Source organism: Notamacropus eugenii, chromosome 5 (assembly GCF_028372415.1).
Source record: "Notamacropus eugenii isolate mMacEug1 chromosome 5, mMacEug1.pri_v2, whole genome shotgun sequence".
NCBI lineage: Eukaryota > Metazoa > Chordata > Mammalia > Diprotodontia > Macropodidae > Notamacropus > Notamacropus eugenii.
Window position 1 is genome coordinate 8808247 of NC_092876.1, and position 18765 is coordinate 8827011.

The 18765-nt window shown below is 45.8% G+C and overlaps 1 protein-coding gene across 17 annotated transcripts in view; it reads left to right on the plus strand.

Moving 5' to 3' along the window:
- The window catches only part of LOC140503269 (homeobox protein otx5-B-like), a 67623-nt gene extending 54755 nt beyond the window's left edge, over nt 1-12868 (plus strand). For all 17 annotated transcript variants that reach the window (XM_072607085.1, XM_072607084.1, XM_072607094.1 and 14 more), the window contains 3 exons: nt 989-1047; nt 3902-4083; nt 9928-12868. In XM_072607085.1, the coding sequence (XP_072463186.1) occupies nt 989-1047; nt 3902-4083; nt 9928-10581 (895 nt within the window). In that variant the 3' untranslated portion in view covers nt 10582-12868. The remainder of the gene's footprint in view (nt 1-988; nt 1048-3901; nt 4084-9927) is intronic.
- Nucleotides 12869-18765: the final 5897 nt, after the last annotated feature.

Below are 18765 nucleotides of genomic sequence, written 5' to 3' on the forward strand. Positions count from 1 at the left end.
TTCAGTTGTTCACAGCTCAAACCTTTTCCTCTAGTATTTGGGCCCTGATGTTTTTTGGTTATATCTCCAGCCTTGTGAAAACAGCGTTTCTTGGAATATCAAGTCTGCTTAATTCCCTAAAGCAAAGCTTCAGCAGGGTCTTTATATGCACAGATCTCCCAGACTTTAGCTGAAAGGAGCCCCAAGTAATTGAAAGATTCCCTTGGAATTCTGGCATCCTTTCGGATGTTGAACTGTCTGAAAAGAGAAAAGGAAATTGATGCTTCCAAGCACAACAGGAAAGACCTTTTGTCTGCTTCGAAGAGAACCCCGAATGTACTGGGGTTGACAACAATTTAAACCCTAAGTGGCAGTGGTTTAAACCCTGCTTTAACACCTAATACTTTATAGTTTAAAATGGTTAAAAAAATCCCTCCAGTTTCTTTGCAGAGAAATGCCCCCAGCCATGAAGATGGACACCTGAAGGTTGGGCCACATTATCGGCTGATAGAAGTGCTTGTGTTTGCCCTGGCCCAGGCACCTTTACCTCATCATCAGATATGATTTAGTAGAAAGACAGGGGGAGGCCAGGGGAAGAGCCCTAACTGGGCACCTGCCAGAAATGCATGGAGACTCCGGCTGAATTCTAACCTAGAAGGGGGGCCTGGAGCAGCCTTTCCTTTGGACATTTAAGGAAATGGAAGAAGATGTAGGGGAGCCGGCTTCGCCTGGGCTTCGCTCACTTGGGCAGGGAGCTAGGCTCACTCAAAGCAGGGGTCTGGGAACTTACAGAAGATATCTGGGAGCCATTTCAAGATGACCGGTTTCCTTAGTCATCCTGGGCACTTTGTTCTGAGCATGTAAAGACATTATCCCCAGCGCGGGGCTGTGGGCCAGAGGTCTCATCCAGTGGAACCAGGGATGAGCCCCCTGCCTGGGGTGGGGTGGGGTGGGGGGGACCCAGGTACCTGGACCCAGGTGTGACAACTGCCCGTATCTTTCATTCCAGGCCCAGGAAGACTTCCTACTCCCGCAGCCGGCCCGCCACCATGAAGGCCTCCAGGCTTGGTGAGTGCAGACCTGCCTTGTCTCCTGGGGGGCCTTCCCTCCGCCCAGCCCCCCCCCCCGGGCCGGCCCCCCAAATGGAGCCAGCCCCGCAATAGTCTTCACCCAGCAGAGTGAGGAAACGGGGCAACGCCCTCTCCTTGTGGGAGAGGCTGGGAGCTGCGCGCCCCCCGGCGCCCCCTCCTCCCTCAACGCCCCCCCAGAGGCCCATCCCCCCAGCACCCCTCCTCCCCAGCGTCCCCTCCCCTAGCGGCCCCTCATGGAAGCCCCTCCTTCTGGAAGCCCTTTTTTTCTTGATCCCCCCAAGAGATGACCCGACCTGTGTGCGCCCCCCTCCCAGCTGCCCCCCACCCACACCCGGCACATGAATAGCACTAACGCAGACTCCCTCAGAATCGCCAGCCTCCGCGCGCTTGCCTGTGCGGCTCCCTCCCTCCCCGGGAGCTCGGGCTTTGGATCTCCCCTTTCTCCGGATGTCCCCCGCTGGCGTCCGGGCTCCCGTTTGAATCCAGGCCTCCCGACCCCAGTTTCATCCCTTTGTCCCGGAGGCGGCTCGAAACACAGACAGACAAATGCTCAGAGACAGGCTCTGTCTGCTAGAAGACTGTTTGTGAAGGGGCTCCCGGGCGCTGGCAGACATGGTGGGCGCAGAGGGCCCCTGGCTTGTGTGGGGGGCGCCCCCGAGCCGGGGTGAGCGGCCGGGGCTCCTGCCCCCTTGGGCTCCTGCCCGCCTTGGACTCCTGCCCCCCTCGGGCTCGTGCCCCCTTGGGCTCCTGCCCCCCTCGGGCTCCTGCCCCCTCAGGCTCCTGCCCCCCCTCGGGCTCGTGCCCCCCTCTGGCTCCTGCCCCCTCAGGCTCCTGCCCGCCTTGGACTCCTGCCCCCCTCGGGCTCGTGCCCCCCTCGGGCTCCTGTTCCCCTCGGGCTCGTGCCCCCCTCGGGCTCCCGTTCCCCTCGGGCTCGTGCCCCCTCGGGCTCGTGCCCCCCTCGGGCTCGCACTCACCCCTGCCAGCCCCCACGGTGGCTCAGTCACCAAGAGCCGAAGGGCACGTGGGCACGGGCCGGGAGCCTTGCTCCTCCTCTGCCCCTGAGTCCGGGTTTGATCCAAGGCGGACCAGCTTGGTAAACTTTCCTTAGACCGAGTGTCCTAACAAGAGGATGAGCGCCAACGAACAGGAACTCTACAAGTACAAAGACTGTTCCATGCTCGGCCCTCCGTCACATGCAGGGGCTTTTCCTTAACTGCTGTTTGTGAGCCCTTTTGCGTTTTCTCTTCTGTGCCTTTAAAAAGATTTGACCAGCGCTGGTTTTCATGTTTATCCCCTGAGGTGACCTGTGCACAGCCTGTGGCAAACCCTCAAGTGCCCTGGGAATGCCAGCCATCTTCATCATCACTAGTACTCCCCTAGCCCGCCTGAACCCCAGAGGTTTGCTTTCTTTCCCTTCCCATCCCCTTGGCCAGGAAAAGTCCTCGTGAAAATGAGCCTCCTGTCCTCTTTTCCTGTGGGCCTTTGTGAGGCCTGTCTCCATCTGCTTGGATCGCCATTGGCATCTTGTGCTTTGGGTTCGCTATAGCTCCTTCACTTTGAAGAAGCTTTCATGTCTTGCAAAGTACCACCAGAGGTTCTGTTCAGAGGCTGGAGGGGGCTCAAAGACACAAAAGCCCTTACTGTGTAACTGGGGCTACAGGACGTTTGGCCTCTGTCACAGGCTGCCCTTGGAGGCCTCATTCCATTCCTGAGACTGTGAGCCCTGAGAGTAAGCCATCCAAAATACATAAAATCAGGCGCAGGAAATGAAAGTGTTGTTTATATTACTGGGCTTTGGCATTCCAGAGTAGAGAAGGGAGTCCGCTTGTAGAGATGGGCAAGACTTTATCTTGGTGGCTTTTGCACTGAGTCTTTCAAATCAACAAAACAGTTGACTTATAGTTAAAATTTATAGGTAACAGATTGCAACAGGATAAGAAGGACAGAAGAAACACTTATTAAGTAGCTACTTTGTGCCAAGCACCGTGTTAACTGCTTTACCTCATGTGATCCTCCCAACAACTCTGGGAATTGGGTCCTATTATTATCTTCACTTTACAGTTGAGGAAACTGAGGCAGAGAGGAGTTAAGTGACTTGCCTTACATCCCACTAAGTGTCTGAGGTAGTTTTTGTTAGACCTAGTGATGTAACTCGAACAAGAAAAAGTGCCCCGACTCCAGGGCCAATGTCCTGTCCACTGTATCACCTAGCTGCCTAAAACTTCTTGTTGGCTACTAATTGATCATGCTTGCAAACTTGTCCCTCAGTTTACCTTAATTTTCAAATGTAGCAGGACATAAGGATTGAAAATGAAATATCTTTGGCTTTCAAGGAACTTGGATTCTGCTGGGGGTAGGGGGATGGAGCAATATGTCCACAGCTAAGGAAAGTCACTTCAGAAGGAGGCTGTGTGCCTTCAGGAGGGTCAGGAAAGACACTAGGGATTCGGAGGCCTAGTCCAACTGGCTGCCTGGTTGTTTCTCATACACAGTACCCATGACAATGCTTTTGTACCAATTGGCCCTGGGCCTGAAATCTACTCCCTTCCCCATTACCCCTTAAGAATCCTTAGTTTGCTTCTAAGCTGGCAGTTCTGCCCGAGACCTTTGTGAATCCTCCAGCCCCAAATTCCCTTGTATCCCAAATGTGATCAGTGATTAAACAGGCATTTACTCCTCTAGGTACTGGGGAAGGGTTGAAAAACTAGCCCCTGCCTTCCAACAAGTTAGTCAACATGTCAAGAGATAGGCTCATCTGAGTTCCATGCTGGGTAGATAGAAATATTTTGATTCTTGTTTTAAAGATTCCTCAACTTTTCCCCTTCCCTTAGAACCTACCTTGACCTCTGACTCATCTACAAGCAGTAAAAAAGGGGCAAAAAGGGAGCGTACCATGTTTAATGAAGTTCAGCTGGATGTTCTTCTGGGTGAATTTCGTAAGAACCCGTATCCTAACTACTCCATCAGGAGTGAGCTTGCCAACCGCCTTGATGTTCCTGAGTCTAGAATACAGGTAAGTTAAGAGTTCATTTGTCCATGTGGGAGTGCCCTACTCTGTGCACTAAGCTAAAAGGTGAACCACCAGTGTCCACAGTTATTCAGCTCTGCCTGGCACTCAGTAGCCACTTACTAAATACAAGTTGCCTAGATGCTAAATAGTGGAGATACAAAGAAAGGCAAAAACCCAGCCTCTGCTGTCACAGAGCTCACCTAATTCTGTAATGAGATCTCAGCATTGCCATTAAAATTCAGCTTCTTTTCCTCTTCTTGGGGTGAAGATACATTGACACCATTTCCACATTCACCCCCATCCTAATAGAACCCTTCCTTGGCCATGGAGCCCGTGCCTGGCACCCAGGGGCATAAGGAAGGCTCCCAGAAGGACAGGGTGCTGCTTGCTTCCTGGCTGGCCCCAAGGCCCAGGGTGTTCTCCATCAACCTCCCTGCCCTCTTTCAAGTTCCAGTCCAAACCCCGATTTCTGAAGGAAGCCTCTGTCAGCCTTCACCGAGGTGGCTTCCCTTTGGGGTTACTTCCTGTCTTTCTTTTCTCTAGCTTCTTTTTATTCATTTTCCTGTTGTTTACTCCACTAGACTCACTTATTGTCTTTTGTAATCCTAGTGCTTAGTAGGTGCTTAATAAATCTTTGCTGACTTGTTGACTGACTGATAGTAATAGCTGGCATGAATGTGGTAGTGTTTACTGGCTCTGGCTTTATCTCATTTGACTTTCACAAATTAGGTGCTGCTACTCCTAATTTTACAGATGAGTAAACTATATGTTTTCCTAAATTTCTCTAGATTCTTCGTCATTTCTTAGGGTTCAATAATACTCCTTTATATTAGTAGGCTGTAGTGGTTTTTTAGTCATTCCCCAGTCAGTGGGGATCTGCTTTGCTTCTACTTTTTTACTACTACAAAAAGCGCTCCTGTAAGTGTCTGGTGTCCCTGAGACCTTGCCTCCTGGTTAACTACCCATAGTAGCAGCTTAAGGACAAAGTGGGTGAGCAATTTCTCATCCCTTTTTCATTGTAAGGTCTAGTTTTCCAAAGTGGTTGGACCCATTCACAGCTCCAACAACACTGTGTGAGTGTAGGCCTGTGAGTGCACTTTAAAAAAATCATTGCCAGTTTACTACTGACTCAGTTTGTGGAAGCTTGGTCAGTGGTGAGCCAGTCAGTGATGGAAGAACCTACAGGTTAACAACTGTACAAGGTTTGGAATTTAAAGCACAATTCCCTGGAAGACAATTGGATCTCATCTGAAAACAGTTATTGACAGAAGTACTATAAATACACCTTTTGAAGACAATCCCTTGGTGCGTACCTGAGGGTAACATATTGGTCAAACTATGGGCTTCCCCCAACATTGGGTGCCTATTTTGGAATCAACCTGAAAGATTATTTTAGTCTAATCCTGTCATCTTATAAATGAGGAAACCTGGGAAAAATGAAATGGCTTGCTCAAGGTCATACAGATAGTAAGCAATAGACCTGGCATTTGGACCCAGGTTCTTGAATATAAAATCTAACACTTCTGCTGCTACTTAGTACTGCTGTTCTTCTGAGAAATATTACATACACACACACACACTCACACACACTTACATATGTGGAGAGAGAGGAAGAGAATGTATTTTAACCTAACCAGCACTAACACTTTAGTATGTGTGTGTACAGAGAGAAAGAGAGAGAGAGAGAGAGAGAGAGACACCTTGGAAACTATTCCATAGAATTCTGAATTTTGGTGGGTCCATGCTTTTTAATCAGTGCTAAAATTCCTTCCATGGGCCCAGATGACAATACCCTCAACTCGCAGCTTAGTAGATAATTTAATTTAAACCCACTAGATGATTTCATGAGTTGATGTTGCCTCTCCCTGCCAAAACTAAAACTACAAAACAACATTATTTGATCACTTTGGTAGCAAGATTCCCAACTTGACTGAGCTGGTCCTTAGTTCGCATGCACATGTGCAACGCCCCCGCGACACCCCCACCATACACACATTCACTCTGTTTTGGAAGGTTTTGAAGTTCTTTTAGCCAAAAATTGCCATTGTGAGTGTAAGGGGGGAGAAAAGATTTCTTTCCATCCAAGCATGAGCAAATAAATGGTCTTATTTTATAAATAATTTGTAATTATAATAATTTGTCCTCTTTAGTAGAGAGGATAAAATGACAAAAATAATATATAATAATCAGGAGCCTCCTGACTGCCCAGCTTGGGGCTTCTTAGCATGGAGTCTGGGAATCGATGTCAGGGGGTCTGTCTGCGAATGGCATTTGTATTTCACTCACCTAAGACAAAAATGCAGTATTGCCTTCAGCTTTTAGAAACACAATGCAAGAGATGTTTGGGGCTAAAATCAACAGATCTAGGGGAGAAGATTTGTAGGGTAAGGGAGCTTGAAGATGAGGATGGTCCTGGGGTTGGGAACTTGTGGAAACCTGGTGGTGTCTTTGGGAACAGTAAGGAATTTGAGAAGAAAAGTGAGGTTTTAAGGGAATATAATTAGTTCTGTTTTAGACAGTTGAGTGATTGAGTTTGAGATACCTATGAACTGACTACCTAGTTAAAAATGTCCAGTAAGCAGTGAGTGATGAGGGATGGAGTACAGGAAAGAGACTCAGGCTGTACATATGTCTGTCTGTCTGTCTGTCTGTCTGTCTGTCTCTCTCTCTGTCTCTCTGTATCTCTCTGTCTGTCTCTCTCTCTGTCTCTCTGTATCTCTCTGTCTGTCTCTCTGTCTCTGTCTCTCTCAATAGATAGATAGATAGATAGATAGATAGATAGATAGATAGATCGATAGATAGATCGATCGATTGATCGATCTGGGAGCTATCTGTGTAGAAATGATCATTAAACCCATGGTAGCTCATAAAGTAACCAAGTCAGGGAAAGGAGAGCCCTGGATAGGCCTAAGAGAACACCCACTGACAGTCAGGGCCATGATATGGATGATGTAGCAAGGAAGTCTTCAAAGAAAGTCAGCCAGATAGAAAAACCAGGGAAGGGAATAAACATTTATTAAGTGTGTGCCTACTATGTGCCAAGCACTTTTCAAATATTATCTTATTTGGTCCTTACAACCCTAGGAGATAAGTGTTATTATCCCCATTTTACATGTGGAGAAACTGAGGCAAACAGATGAAGTGACTTGCCTGGGGTCACACAGCCAGTAGTTGTTTGAGGCTGGATTTGAACTCAGGTCTTCCTGACTCCAGGCTCAGCATTTTGTCCACTGTGCCACAACTTCCAAGGAGAAGGAGAGAGCAGCTTAGAGAGAGGAAAGTACCCTGGATGAGGAGCAGTTGGTCAGGAAATGTCTGCTAAGTGCCAGATGCCATAGTCAGATGGTACAGAGAGATTCATTCAGAAAAAGAACTCCCCATTGGCCGCCATCCAGGTTGGCAGAAGGCTGAGAAGTGAGTGGGAGAGGAGGACACAGCCAGACTCCTGCATTCTCAAGACCTCTGGGGTGCTTTCCAGTTTATCCCTAAGTGAAAATTCACAAGAGTATGATGTAATCACATGTGGCCAAGCCACATCTCTGTGTACGTGGCCCTCTCCAGTCTCATCAGTAACGCAGCGTTTTATCTGTAAAAATCAGTAGAAGTTTTAAAGTTGTGACTTGGGTCTCCTAGGAAAGAAGAATGATTAAGCTCTCCACCCCCTCAGCCTTTAAAAATGGGTCTTGACAGAACAGTTACCAGAGCTGATGTGGGCTCATTCGTGGGGATGCAGGATAGAGATTTTGATGTGAGAAGCCTTAGAAGGAGGAGAGGTTCTTATTCCCGGAGAGAAGAAAAGTCTGGAGAATGGGAAGGAGTAAGCATTTATTAAGTGTACCTACTAGGTGCCAGGCATGTTAAAAAATTTTAATTTATTTGTTTTCAGTTGTCAACAATCCCTTCCATAAGTTTTACATTTTCTCCCCCTCCCTCCCCTCTCCCTCCCTGAGATGGCATGCCATCTTATATGGGTTCTACACATGCATTCTTACTAACACATTAGTCATGTTACATGGAAGAATTAAAACAAATGTGTGCCAGGCATTTTACAAAGATCTCATTTGATCCTCACAACAGCCCTGGGAGGTATCCCCCTTTGATATCTGAGGAAACTGAGGCAAACAGATGAAGGGACTTGCCCAGGATCACACAGCTAATAAGTGTCTGAGGCTGGATTTGAACTCAGGTCTTCCTGCTTCTAGGCCCAGTACTCTATCGCTATACCTTGCCCTAAGACTGTGTATTAGTTTTTTTAAAAGCTAAGAATAAACATATAGATTTGTTCTCTAGAGGGGTGGCCTGGGTGTCAGGAAGATCTGGGTTCATATCCTGCCTCTGTCATTATCTGTGCAACCATGGATAAGTCATTTGGTCTTTTTGAGTCTCAGTTTCCCCATAGCTCTCATACCTCCCTGTGGGGTTGTTGTGAGCTCAGATGAGGCCAGCAATGTACAGTGCTCCGTGAGCTTTAAAATGCTGTGGAAATGTAGGGATTAGGATTAGTGCTTTTGCTCAGTTTCTTTCTGCCCTTCCCACTGTAGGCCACTTTTGTTACTGTGCATCGGACTTGAATGGTAGCGTGGGGTTTGCTAAGCCACTAACAACAGACACTCAAGCATTTTGCTCCTCTTAACTCTTGCGAGATCCACTATTAGCTGTTTGACTTTTCTGCCACCTGGGGTTGTGTGTCTCTGTCTGAGCCAGCTGGTTTGTACCCTCACATGACAGGCAGGGTTGTTGACTGCCCTCTGCCTTTATCCAAGCCAGCTTTGGCCTGTGGTTGGGCTGATACTACGCTTTCCTGTCTGGAACCTCTCTGCCCTTGAGCTTGTCTCTTAGACCCCCTCATTTCCTTCAAAGCCCAGCTGGAGTGCCACCTTCTCCATGGAGCTTTTCTTGATCCCTACTTGACAGCTCCCAGAAACCTCCTGTGATTCTGTGTATATTTAACATAGCACTACAAGGTCTGTAAAGCACTTTACACACACTGTTACCTCCTATTTATTCAGAGTTTCATGATCTTAGGATGACAGATCTAGAACTAGGAGGGACCTTAACCAGTCAACCTATCCATATTACAGGGGAGTAAACTGAGGCACAAAGAAGCCAAGTGACTTGCCCGGGGTCACCTTACTAGTAAATGGGTCTGATGTGGGATAGGAACCCTGGTTTCCCTAACTCCAAGTCTAGTGCCCTCTCCAGCACACCATGTCACCTCTCCAGATGCACAGGTCATTTTTGTTTTCAGTGAGCATCTATTATGTGCAATATACTGATTCTGTACAGTCTCTATTTCCAGAGCAGGGGCTCTTTACCCTTTTGGGTGTCCTGGACTCTTTTGCCCAGTAAAGCCTATGGACCCCTACTCACAATTATGTTTTTAAATGTAAAAAGTAAAATAGGATTACAAAAAAAAAAGCTACAAAATTGTATGTAAATACAGTTTTCAAAATAGCTGTATCTTTTAAGTTCACAAATCTCAGGTTAACAACTGCTGTCCCAGAATCTAAAGAAGGTAGGCTGTTGCTCTTAAGAAGTAAAGTGTTTTTGAGATGTCCTTTAAAAGAAATAATTTAAAAAATTTGTGCTAGAGTAGTCATGTCGTACCAAAGCTCCTGTTAGTCAAACCACGTTAAATCAAATCAGCTGAGACAATATTTGGAAAGTACTTAGTACTATAGAATTTCTTCCTTTCCTTCCTTCTCTTTCTCTTTTCCTTCCCTTCTTTCCCATTCCATCTCTCCTTCCCTTCCCTCCCTTCCTTCCTTCCCTGAAACTTGCCATTCTTATGAGAAGAAAAAATATAGCTTTGTGGCCTTCATCTGATTTCTCTCTCTCCTCTTTTAGAATTGGTTTCAAAACCGAAGAGCCAAACAATCAAGACAGCTGAAAGAAAAAGAAAGCTTGAATTTATCTGGACAGCCCCAGGACCAGGGAGAGCAGAGCTCCTTGGTTCATGGCTCCAAAAATCCTCAGACTTCAACTCCCAGCCAAGTTCCCCAGGAAAATCTCTCAGAGTCTCAGTTAGCTTGGCCCAATAGATCCAGGTTCCCCTCATCTAAGATGACAAAGGTGACCCTTGGGGAAGGTCCTGGCTTCCCAGAGACAGTGGCTACAGCCTCCACACTGGCCAAGGAGGCTTCCACCAGCCCAGGAGCCTGGCTGCAGCCTCCAGCCCTCACTATGGAGTCTCATCCCTGTTTAAACTCCCCATCATGGGGGACTTCCCCCCCGAGCACACCCTCAAGACTCCAGACTCTAAAGAGAGGACAGCAGCCAGAGAGACGGCTTTGGCTCGAGTATCTCCGCCAGCTTCATGAGCAGTCCCAGCAGTATCCTTGGATGCAAGAGTATCTGGAATACCTGCAGCAGCACCCTGTTCCAGTAGCCCCTGCCCTAGCCCCCAGCCCACCAGCAGCGCCCCTGGCAGATACTCTCCCCAGTGCCTCAGCATCCTTGGCCACAGAAGCCACAGGGCCAGAGACCACTCCTGCCAAATGAGCCCTCCCTCAGTCCCAAGGAGTAGGAGCATCTGTAGTCACTTAGTATCTTGACCATTATGGAACTCTTTCTTGTCCCATCTCTCTCCCCCTGCCCTCCCAATAACCTCTGCTCCATGACTTGTGATCCGGTTGGCTTCCCAGGACCAGGCAGCTGTCTCTTTGATGTACTTTGAGTTAAACAATGGATTCCCTTTTGTTGTAGAAGGACAGCTCTTTGCTCTGAGGTTGATGATGGAACTTGGGAGTGTCTTAGTCTGAGCTGAGTGGGTGGTAGCCTTGGTTCTTTCCTCGTTCTGATCAATCAGTAGTCAATATTTCAAAATTATGCCACTGTTTAGAGCAGCAGCAGCAAGCTCGAAGAGTAATGTTTGTCTCTTAATTAGCAGGATCCATGGGCCCTGCTAAGTAACAATAGACTAAGAGATAAGGGGACAAGGAATCCTGGGTGTCTGGATTGACCTGGTCAGTATCAATCCGCGATAAAGGAAAAGTTTCATGGCATCACACCTGCCTTACTAGACAGTGCCGGCCGTCGTGGTCTCACAGGGCGGTCATTTAGACAGACCCTGACTGACCAACCCTCACAGTTCTTTTGTTTTAACCCTATAGCTATTCACCCTAAAATGAGTTTTTTTTCCTTAGTTGACACTAAAAAAACCCCACTTTAATTGGAGGCCAATATTACTCAAAGACCGTCTCAGGAGGGCATGGTTTTGAATAAATGTGTATTAAGTGGGCAGATGTGGACCATTGTTCCTCCCTTTCCCTGCCTCGCTAACTCTGCAGTTAGGCCTGAAACCTCTTGAAGGGAACAGAAGAAGGCAATAATACCAGTGGCATTTTTACAGTTAACAATACATTTTCCTTATCCCAACGCTGAAGGCGGATACTTCTGCAAGTCGTATTAATCAGACGTAAACTCGCTCCTGGGAGTCAGCCGGTGATGAGCTTTACCAAGACCCAGATCCAGACTGTCTCGCTCTAAACCCTGTTTTCTTCCTTTTGGGGCATGCTGCTCTCACCCCCTCTGCCTTCTCCACGGTCCACTTGCATTCTCTTAAGTATTAGCTGCTTCTAGGGGGAAGAGTTCAGATTGGAACCTTGGGCCAGAAAGGAGGCTTTGGTGGAGTTTGCCACCAAAATTTGATCATTTGCCTTTGCTCTCCCCTTTCTTTTTTCCCCCCTTTATTCTTTCAGGGGAGCAGCATGGCCTGGCTTTAGGACTCACAGTGACCTGTGTGACCTTGAGCAAATTGTTTCACTTCCTGGGATCTCAGTTTGGTTGGACTGACTTTGCAACCTCGAAGGTCCTTCCTGCTTCACATGATCATCTGTCTTTCCTCTGAGCATTTCTTTATTTTCAATCACTTCAAGGCTCATCTCAGGGGATACTTTGTATGGGAAGCCTTTGCTCATTCCCCTCTCCCCTTAGTTACTTACCTAGATAAATGCTGAATTCCCAATAGATTGGAAGTTTCGGGGTGGGGTGGGGGGAAGGGAATTTTTTTTCTCCTATTTTTGTATCCTTACCATAGTGTCACACATGTAGTGGGCACTTAATTGTACTTAGAGAATTCGATACTTAACTGAGGATTTATTTTAATCAGTACCCTGCAGCAGTATTTGCTTGATAATTGTTGGTGGAATAAATGTTGCATCTGAAGAGAGGACCTTAAAAGGGCAGTGTTGAAGCCAAAGAAATGAACCTCCAGTGGTGGGCTTGTAGGCACTTTGGCATCCAGTGGGGGGCAGGATGTTTATCGAGAAGAAAGAGGTAAGCAACCTTCAGGAGAGATGGACTGAGTTCAGTGCAAATGTAGAAGGGGGAAAAGAAGGGAAGCATCCTCAGGATTTTAGTGACTCAGCATATCTGAAACCCTGCTTTAGGCTTGAGGGGTTGGGTAGAGCTTCCAAGCGCTGAAGACTCTCCAGTAGAGAGGGTTGCTGTGACCCCTTTCCTGTCCAGAGTCATACAGAATGCCACTAAGTCAATGTTGATGACGGATGTTTACTCAACTTTTTGTTTTTTTTTGAGACTGTCTGCCTCGAGCTGCTTTTAATGAATTAATAACCTCATTCTGTGAAGTGGGTCCCTGGGCAGTGGGAGAAGGTCACTGCTACTGTTGGATCTGAACCAGACAGCAGCTGTCTTGTTATCTTTGGAAATACTCTCCTTGTCTCCCTTTCCCAATGATTTCAGTTGTGTAATATGTCAGCCCTGTTGGCAGGGACTAAGTTGTATTTTTATTGCCCTATTTATGTCAATAAACTTAAATGACTTTTCATTGCCTGGGTCTTACTTGCTAATCCTTCTGGCACCTTTTCCAACAAGGTACTCAGAGATGTCGGATGCCATCCAGTCCAACACACAAGGAAAATGAGGCCCAGAAAGGTTAATTGGCTTGCCCAAGACCACTCAGTAGGCAAGGCAAACCAAGGAGTCAATAAGTGCTTACTATGTGCTGAGCACTGGGTGTGCAAACAGGAGCAAAGACCAGATCGTTCCTGACTTCAAATATTTTAATGGAGGAAGGATATGAAAGCGGAGAAAGGAGGAGGGGGAAGATGTGTAGGGCCTTGGTGTAGAAATTCAAGCAGAACCACGAGGTGAATCAAGTTTGGCTGGCCTTGGCCCCTCCCCCAAATGGAGACTGGGAAGGATTGACCCATGGGAGGAGCAGACCTGGTCAGAGGTGGAATTTGAACTCTGGCACCAACCCTCGAGCCAGTGCTTTTTCAAAGACTGTGTCACACTGCCTTTGAATGAGGAAGAGGATATGATTTTACATAAAACATTATTTTAATTCCAAAGCTAGAGGAAGTTTTTGTTCCAGAGCACAAAAGGCCATATGTGCCTCTTCACTTGTACAAGTTTCTTAGTCCAAGGCCTCAAGTTTTTTCCGCTCCAGACCCCTTGAGCAATTCTTAAACTGTGGATCTTGAACCCATATGGGAATCTTAACCCACATTTTAAGAAGTGCTGTAAAAATATACCTGTGCACCTGGCATAAGAAATAGTCAGAATGCAATCATGTTTAATAATGACAGAAAAACTCATTAACCAGAGTCCAACTATATTGGATATAAATGTGAAGTTCCTTGGTGTTGGAGTTCTTAAAAGAAATCGCTGAATTAATTTAATCCACATGTAAACTTGTTTATTCTAAAGTATTATAGAAATCCCCATCCAGTGCTCAGCTGGCCTCTATTGGAGGATCTCCAACGAAGGGCAGCCCACCTATCCTCCTTTGGGGCAGCTTTCCTGGCCTTGCTGTGATTGGCACTCATTACTTTTGGTTCTGCCTTCCTGCTCCTCCTATGACACAGACTCAAGGTCCTCCATTATCCTAGTTGCTTTCCTAACTTCCCAGCATTTCTCAACACTCTTCTTAAACCTTGATGCCCAGAACTGAACACACACTACTCCAGCTGAAGTCTGACATGGGCAGAGTGTAGTGGGAATGTCACCTCTGTTCGTGGAAGCTATGGCTCTTTTTGAAAAAATAGATTTTTACTACTATATTTTCTATCTTGATAGTGCCTAAATTTCTCCCTATATTATTCCTCTTTCCCAATCCTCTCTCAGACGGTCATCCCTTATCACAAAGAATTGCTTTTAAAAAAGAAAAAGCCCCAGCAAAATTATTCAACAAAACACAAAGAAAATCCAATATTAGCAATGTTTCATACTCATGCATCTTGAAGTCTGTGAAGGAAGGGGGAAGGGGAAAAGAGGAAGGGAACATTTTCTCAAATCTTTTCTTTGGGGCCAAGCATTAAAAATAATTTAATTGATAGCTTGTTTTTCTGTAGCCTATTTCCACCCCTTTTCCTCCCCCCTTTCCCGCCCAGAGAGCCAAACATGCCTTCGAATAAAGACTTTTTTAAAAGAAAAAAAGAGGAAGAGAAAATCAAAACTGATCAATACATTGAAAAAAATTCTAAAATATACAATATATTTTGATCTATGGGCCACCCCTCCTTATTCCCCTCCCCCGCCTTCTTCTGCAAAGGAGTGAGGGAAGTGTATTCTTTTAGCTCTTTCTTGGGGCCCAGTACTTACTAATTTTGCAATATTAGCTTTTGATTGCTTTGGGCTTTTTCTTCCCAGTTCCATTGTTGTAGTTACTCCATACTATGTTTTCTTGGCTCTGCCCACATTGATTCATGTGTTTCACTGTTTTCTTCATAATCACACTTGTCATTTCTTACAGCACAGTAATATTCCATTACTTTCATGTACCACAATTTGTTTACCCATTTCCCCAACACATGGCCTATACTTTGTTCCTAGTACTTTGCTGCTACAGAAAATGCTACTATAAACATTTTGGCATATATCGGGATGTGCAGCTAGGTGATGCAGGGTCACACATAAACTAATCTTTTCTAATCCAACGACCACTGTTGAGTTCTCCAAATTTGGCAACCTGAGTGTAGCACTTTAACAGTATCATTTTTGAGGATTTTAAATTTCTCTGCTTGAATTCCATCACCTTCCCTAGCCTTATTGTTAGCAATGCTTGCTAAAGACTACTTGACTTCATTCTCCAAGGTGTCTGGCTTTAAATCAATAACCACACTGTCACAATTAATGGTGATGTTAAGATCTTTCTTATAGAGTTCTTCTGTATATTCTTAACACCTTTTCTTAATTTCTTCTACTTCTGTTAAGTCCCTACCATTTTTATCTTCTATCATGCCTATTTTTGCACAAAACATTCCCTTGCTATCTCTAATTTTCTTGAAGTGGTCTCTTGTCTTTCTTATTTTATTGTTTTCTTCTATTTCTTTGCATTACTCATTTAGTAAAACCTTCTAATCTCTCCTTGCCATTCCCTGGAATTCTGCATTCAGTTGGGTATATCTTTTCCTTCCTCTTTTACCTTTCATTTTCTTTCTTTCCTCAGTTATTTGTAAGGCCTCAGCAGACAGTCATTTCGCTTGTTTACTCTTTTTCTTTGGAATGTTTTTCATTGCTGCCTCCTGTACAGTATTGTGAATTGTTGGGGTGTAAGCTCCGTTTTCACGTGAACAGTCTCGGGTCAGGTAAAGGTGAGGGCTTCTAAACTGCAGAGTTCTCATGAGGCCCCCCAGGGAACAGCTGGGAATTGAGGAGTGAAACACCAGGTATCTTGTTTTTCCACCTCTTCTCAGTGGAAACTTGCTGGGGAGAGCATCCCACCCTTGAGATTGGTCCGTGGTCTGAGCACACCTGTTGTTAATTGGCTAAGGGGCTGAGAGAATGCACGGTGTCAACGAGCAACTATGCAGCTGGGAGAGCTTAAATGGGGACAGGAAAGCCTGAGGGTTCCCCTTATCTTTGCTCCTCGGGAGCGAGAAGGGGGCTCCCACAGGGGGCTCCTGCAGGGAGCACTAGCCCTGCATACTGAGAGGGGGAGGGTTCCTCTCTCCTCTGGAAGGGAGAACTCATCCTGCATGCTGACATGTAGCTGGTATCCAGAATAAAGCCTGTACTTGTTTGACTCTGGAGGTCTCTTCTCTCGTACATTTATCTGGCTGATCACTGAAGACCTGAGTTAGGTAAGAAGGACCTGGCAGCCCATGGCAATTAGGCTGGACAAGGAAGGCCTTTGATAATGTCAGTCATGAGGGCTTGTGGAAAATTGTGTCCAAATCTCTGTCCATAGTTCTTCAGGTACTCTATCTACCAGATCCAATCCCTTAAAGCTATTCATCACTTCTACTTCATATTCATAAAGGATATTATTTAGGGTATACCTATATGGTCTGAGAGTTTTCCCTACTTTCTTTAATTTAAGCCTGAATTTTGCAATAAAAATCTCATCAATCTGAGCCACAATTAGCTCCAAGTCTTGTTTAAATTGACTGTATAGAGCTTTTCTACCTTTGGATGCAAAATATATGATCAATCTGATTTCTATATTGATCATCTGGTGATGTCCATGTGTAGAGTCACATATTGGGCTGTTGAAAAAGAGCGTTTGCTATGCCCAGTGAGTTATCTTGGCAAAATAAAATTCTATTAGTTTCTGCCCTGCTTCATTTTGTACTCCAAGGCCAAACTTGTCAGTTATTCTAATTCTCTTTTGATTTCTTATTTTAGCCTTCTACTCCCCTATGATAAATGTGACATCTTGTGGGGGTGTTATTTCTGGAAGACATTGTAAGTCTTTATAGAACTGATCAACTTTGGCCTCTTTGGCAACATTGGTTGGAGCACAGACTTGTATTATGATGATTGTCAATAGTTTGCCTTGGATTCAAACAGATATCATTCGATCATTTTTGAGATTAGTGATTATTTTAGGGAAGCATAAATTGATTGCTTTGCAGCAGAGAGGGCCCACTTGAGGTTATGTAACATAAATTTATAGTGGACCTGAAGGGAAGGTTTGTCATTTTTATTAAGCTTCATTAAGCAGCGTATGAACAGGATCAAAGTCAGTGCATGGTGGGAGCAATCCAATGATGAGGTTTGGCAAGGAATAATCAGACATAGGATAAGGGGACAAAGGGTTCAAGAAAAGAGGACAGAGTGGAGTTGAACTGGTTCACTGGAGGGTCAACATGGGCAAGGGAGAAGAATGTAGCTAGTGCAGGATGATTGCCAAGGAAAGAACAAGAGGGACTGGGAGTCATGGTGAGGTCAGAGAATAGGATTAGGAGTTATAAGACAGAATGATAAAAATTTATGATCAGGTAAAGGAATTTAAGTTTACAAACATGGAAGTGGAACCCTTGTGGATGATAGTAAGATCAAGGGTATGACCATCTCTGTGTGCCACTAAGGTGGTACGGAAGATTAGGTCATGGGAAGTGAGTAACTTGGTTAGGGTGTTTGAGGGAGTATCAGTATCTATGCTGAAGTTCCTTCATATGAGGGTGAAAGACTGAGCCAGGAACTGAATTCACCAAGGAAGCAAATGTCTTGGGAGCAAGTAGCTAAGAACCACCAGAGTCTACATTGTGCGGTAGATACGGACTGAGTGACCCTCAAAGGAGAAGAAGTTATTTAGCAGTGGTAGTAGAGGGAGATTCTAGAAGAGTCAATGATGCCCCCACAATGAAAAATGAGTATGGGGGAGTAGGAGGGGAGAATGAGTGAAAGTGCTCCCAATGCTGGCAGGGGTGGCTAGTGAGAGAAGGTACGTTTTGGAACCCATTCTACAGAGCACGGAGAGGGTCGGTCAGCTGGAGGTTCCATGTTACTGTAGAAGGAAGAGTATGACAGGATGGGAGTATGCTGACCTCAGACAAATGGATTCAGGCAGATTATCATTTGACTGGAGAGAAGTGATTAGAATGTTGAAGGCCCATTCAGCAGGTGTCCTGAATCTTCTGATGGCCAAACTTAGAATAGGCTGGATCAGAAGGTATGGCCAGGGGGAATCTGGACAGGAAATAAAAGCTGGAACAGTCCTTGGAACATGGTAGGTGCTGTTAAGTACTTACTGAGTGCTTGAGAGAAGCTGTAAAGCAGTGGAGGCTGTGGCCTCCATAATGAGACTCTCCATCTCCTTTCAATAATGATTGTCCCTGACCTTCTAATGCTTCTGGATACCTTCGATACTCTCATTACCCTCTTCTCCAGAGTAAAACGGTGGTATGGGTCTTCTCTTTCTGCATTCCCACTTCTCACTGGCTGCTGAACCACTGGCCAGTATTGACCATGAACTTGGAAGAGCCTAGTGGGCACTGATTCTGGGACCTGTGGACTGGCCTGGGACTGCTAAGGTGCCCTGTCTCAGAGCTCTGGGCCTTAGACACCAAGGGAGGAAAAGACTGCAGGAAAGAGATGACAACACAAAGAAACCCCTCTTTCACACAGGGGACAGAGACCTGGGCGAGAAATTCAGATAGAAAGATAGAGATGAGAGCACCTGGGCAAAGGTGTGTGTGTATTGGGGGGGCGGGGAAGAGGGGAGGAATCCACACAGCAGTACATAATTAGAGGACTTAGAATTGAACTTAAAGGTCACTTAGTCCAACCTCCTCGTTTACAAAAAAGGAATCTAAGGTCTAGAGACATTAAGGGTTGCACTTCTCTAACACAGGTGTACAGAGGACTGTCTTGGTATGGCAGAAAGAAAGATGGGTAGGGAATCGGATGATGAGGCTCTATTTCTAGGACCCCGAACAAATCATTTAACCTCAGTTTCCTTAAGTGTAAAATGGGAATATAACAGCACCTACCCTT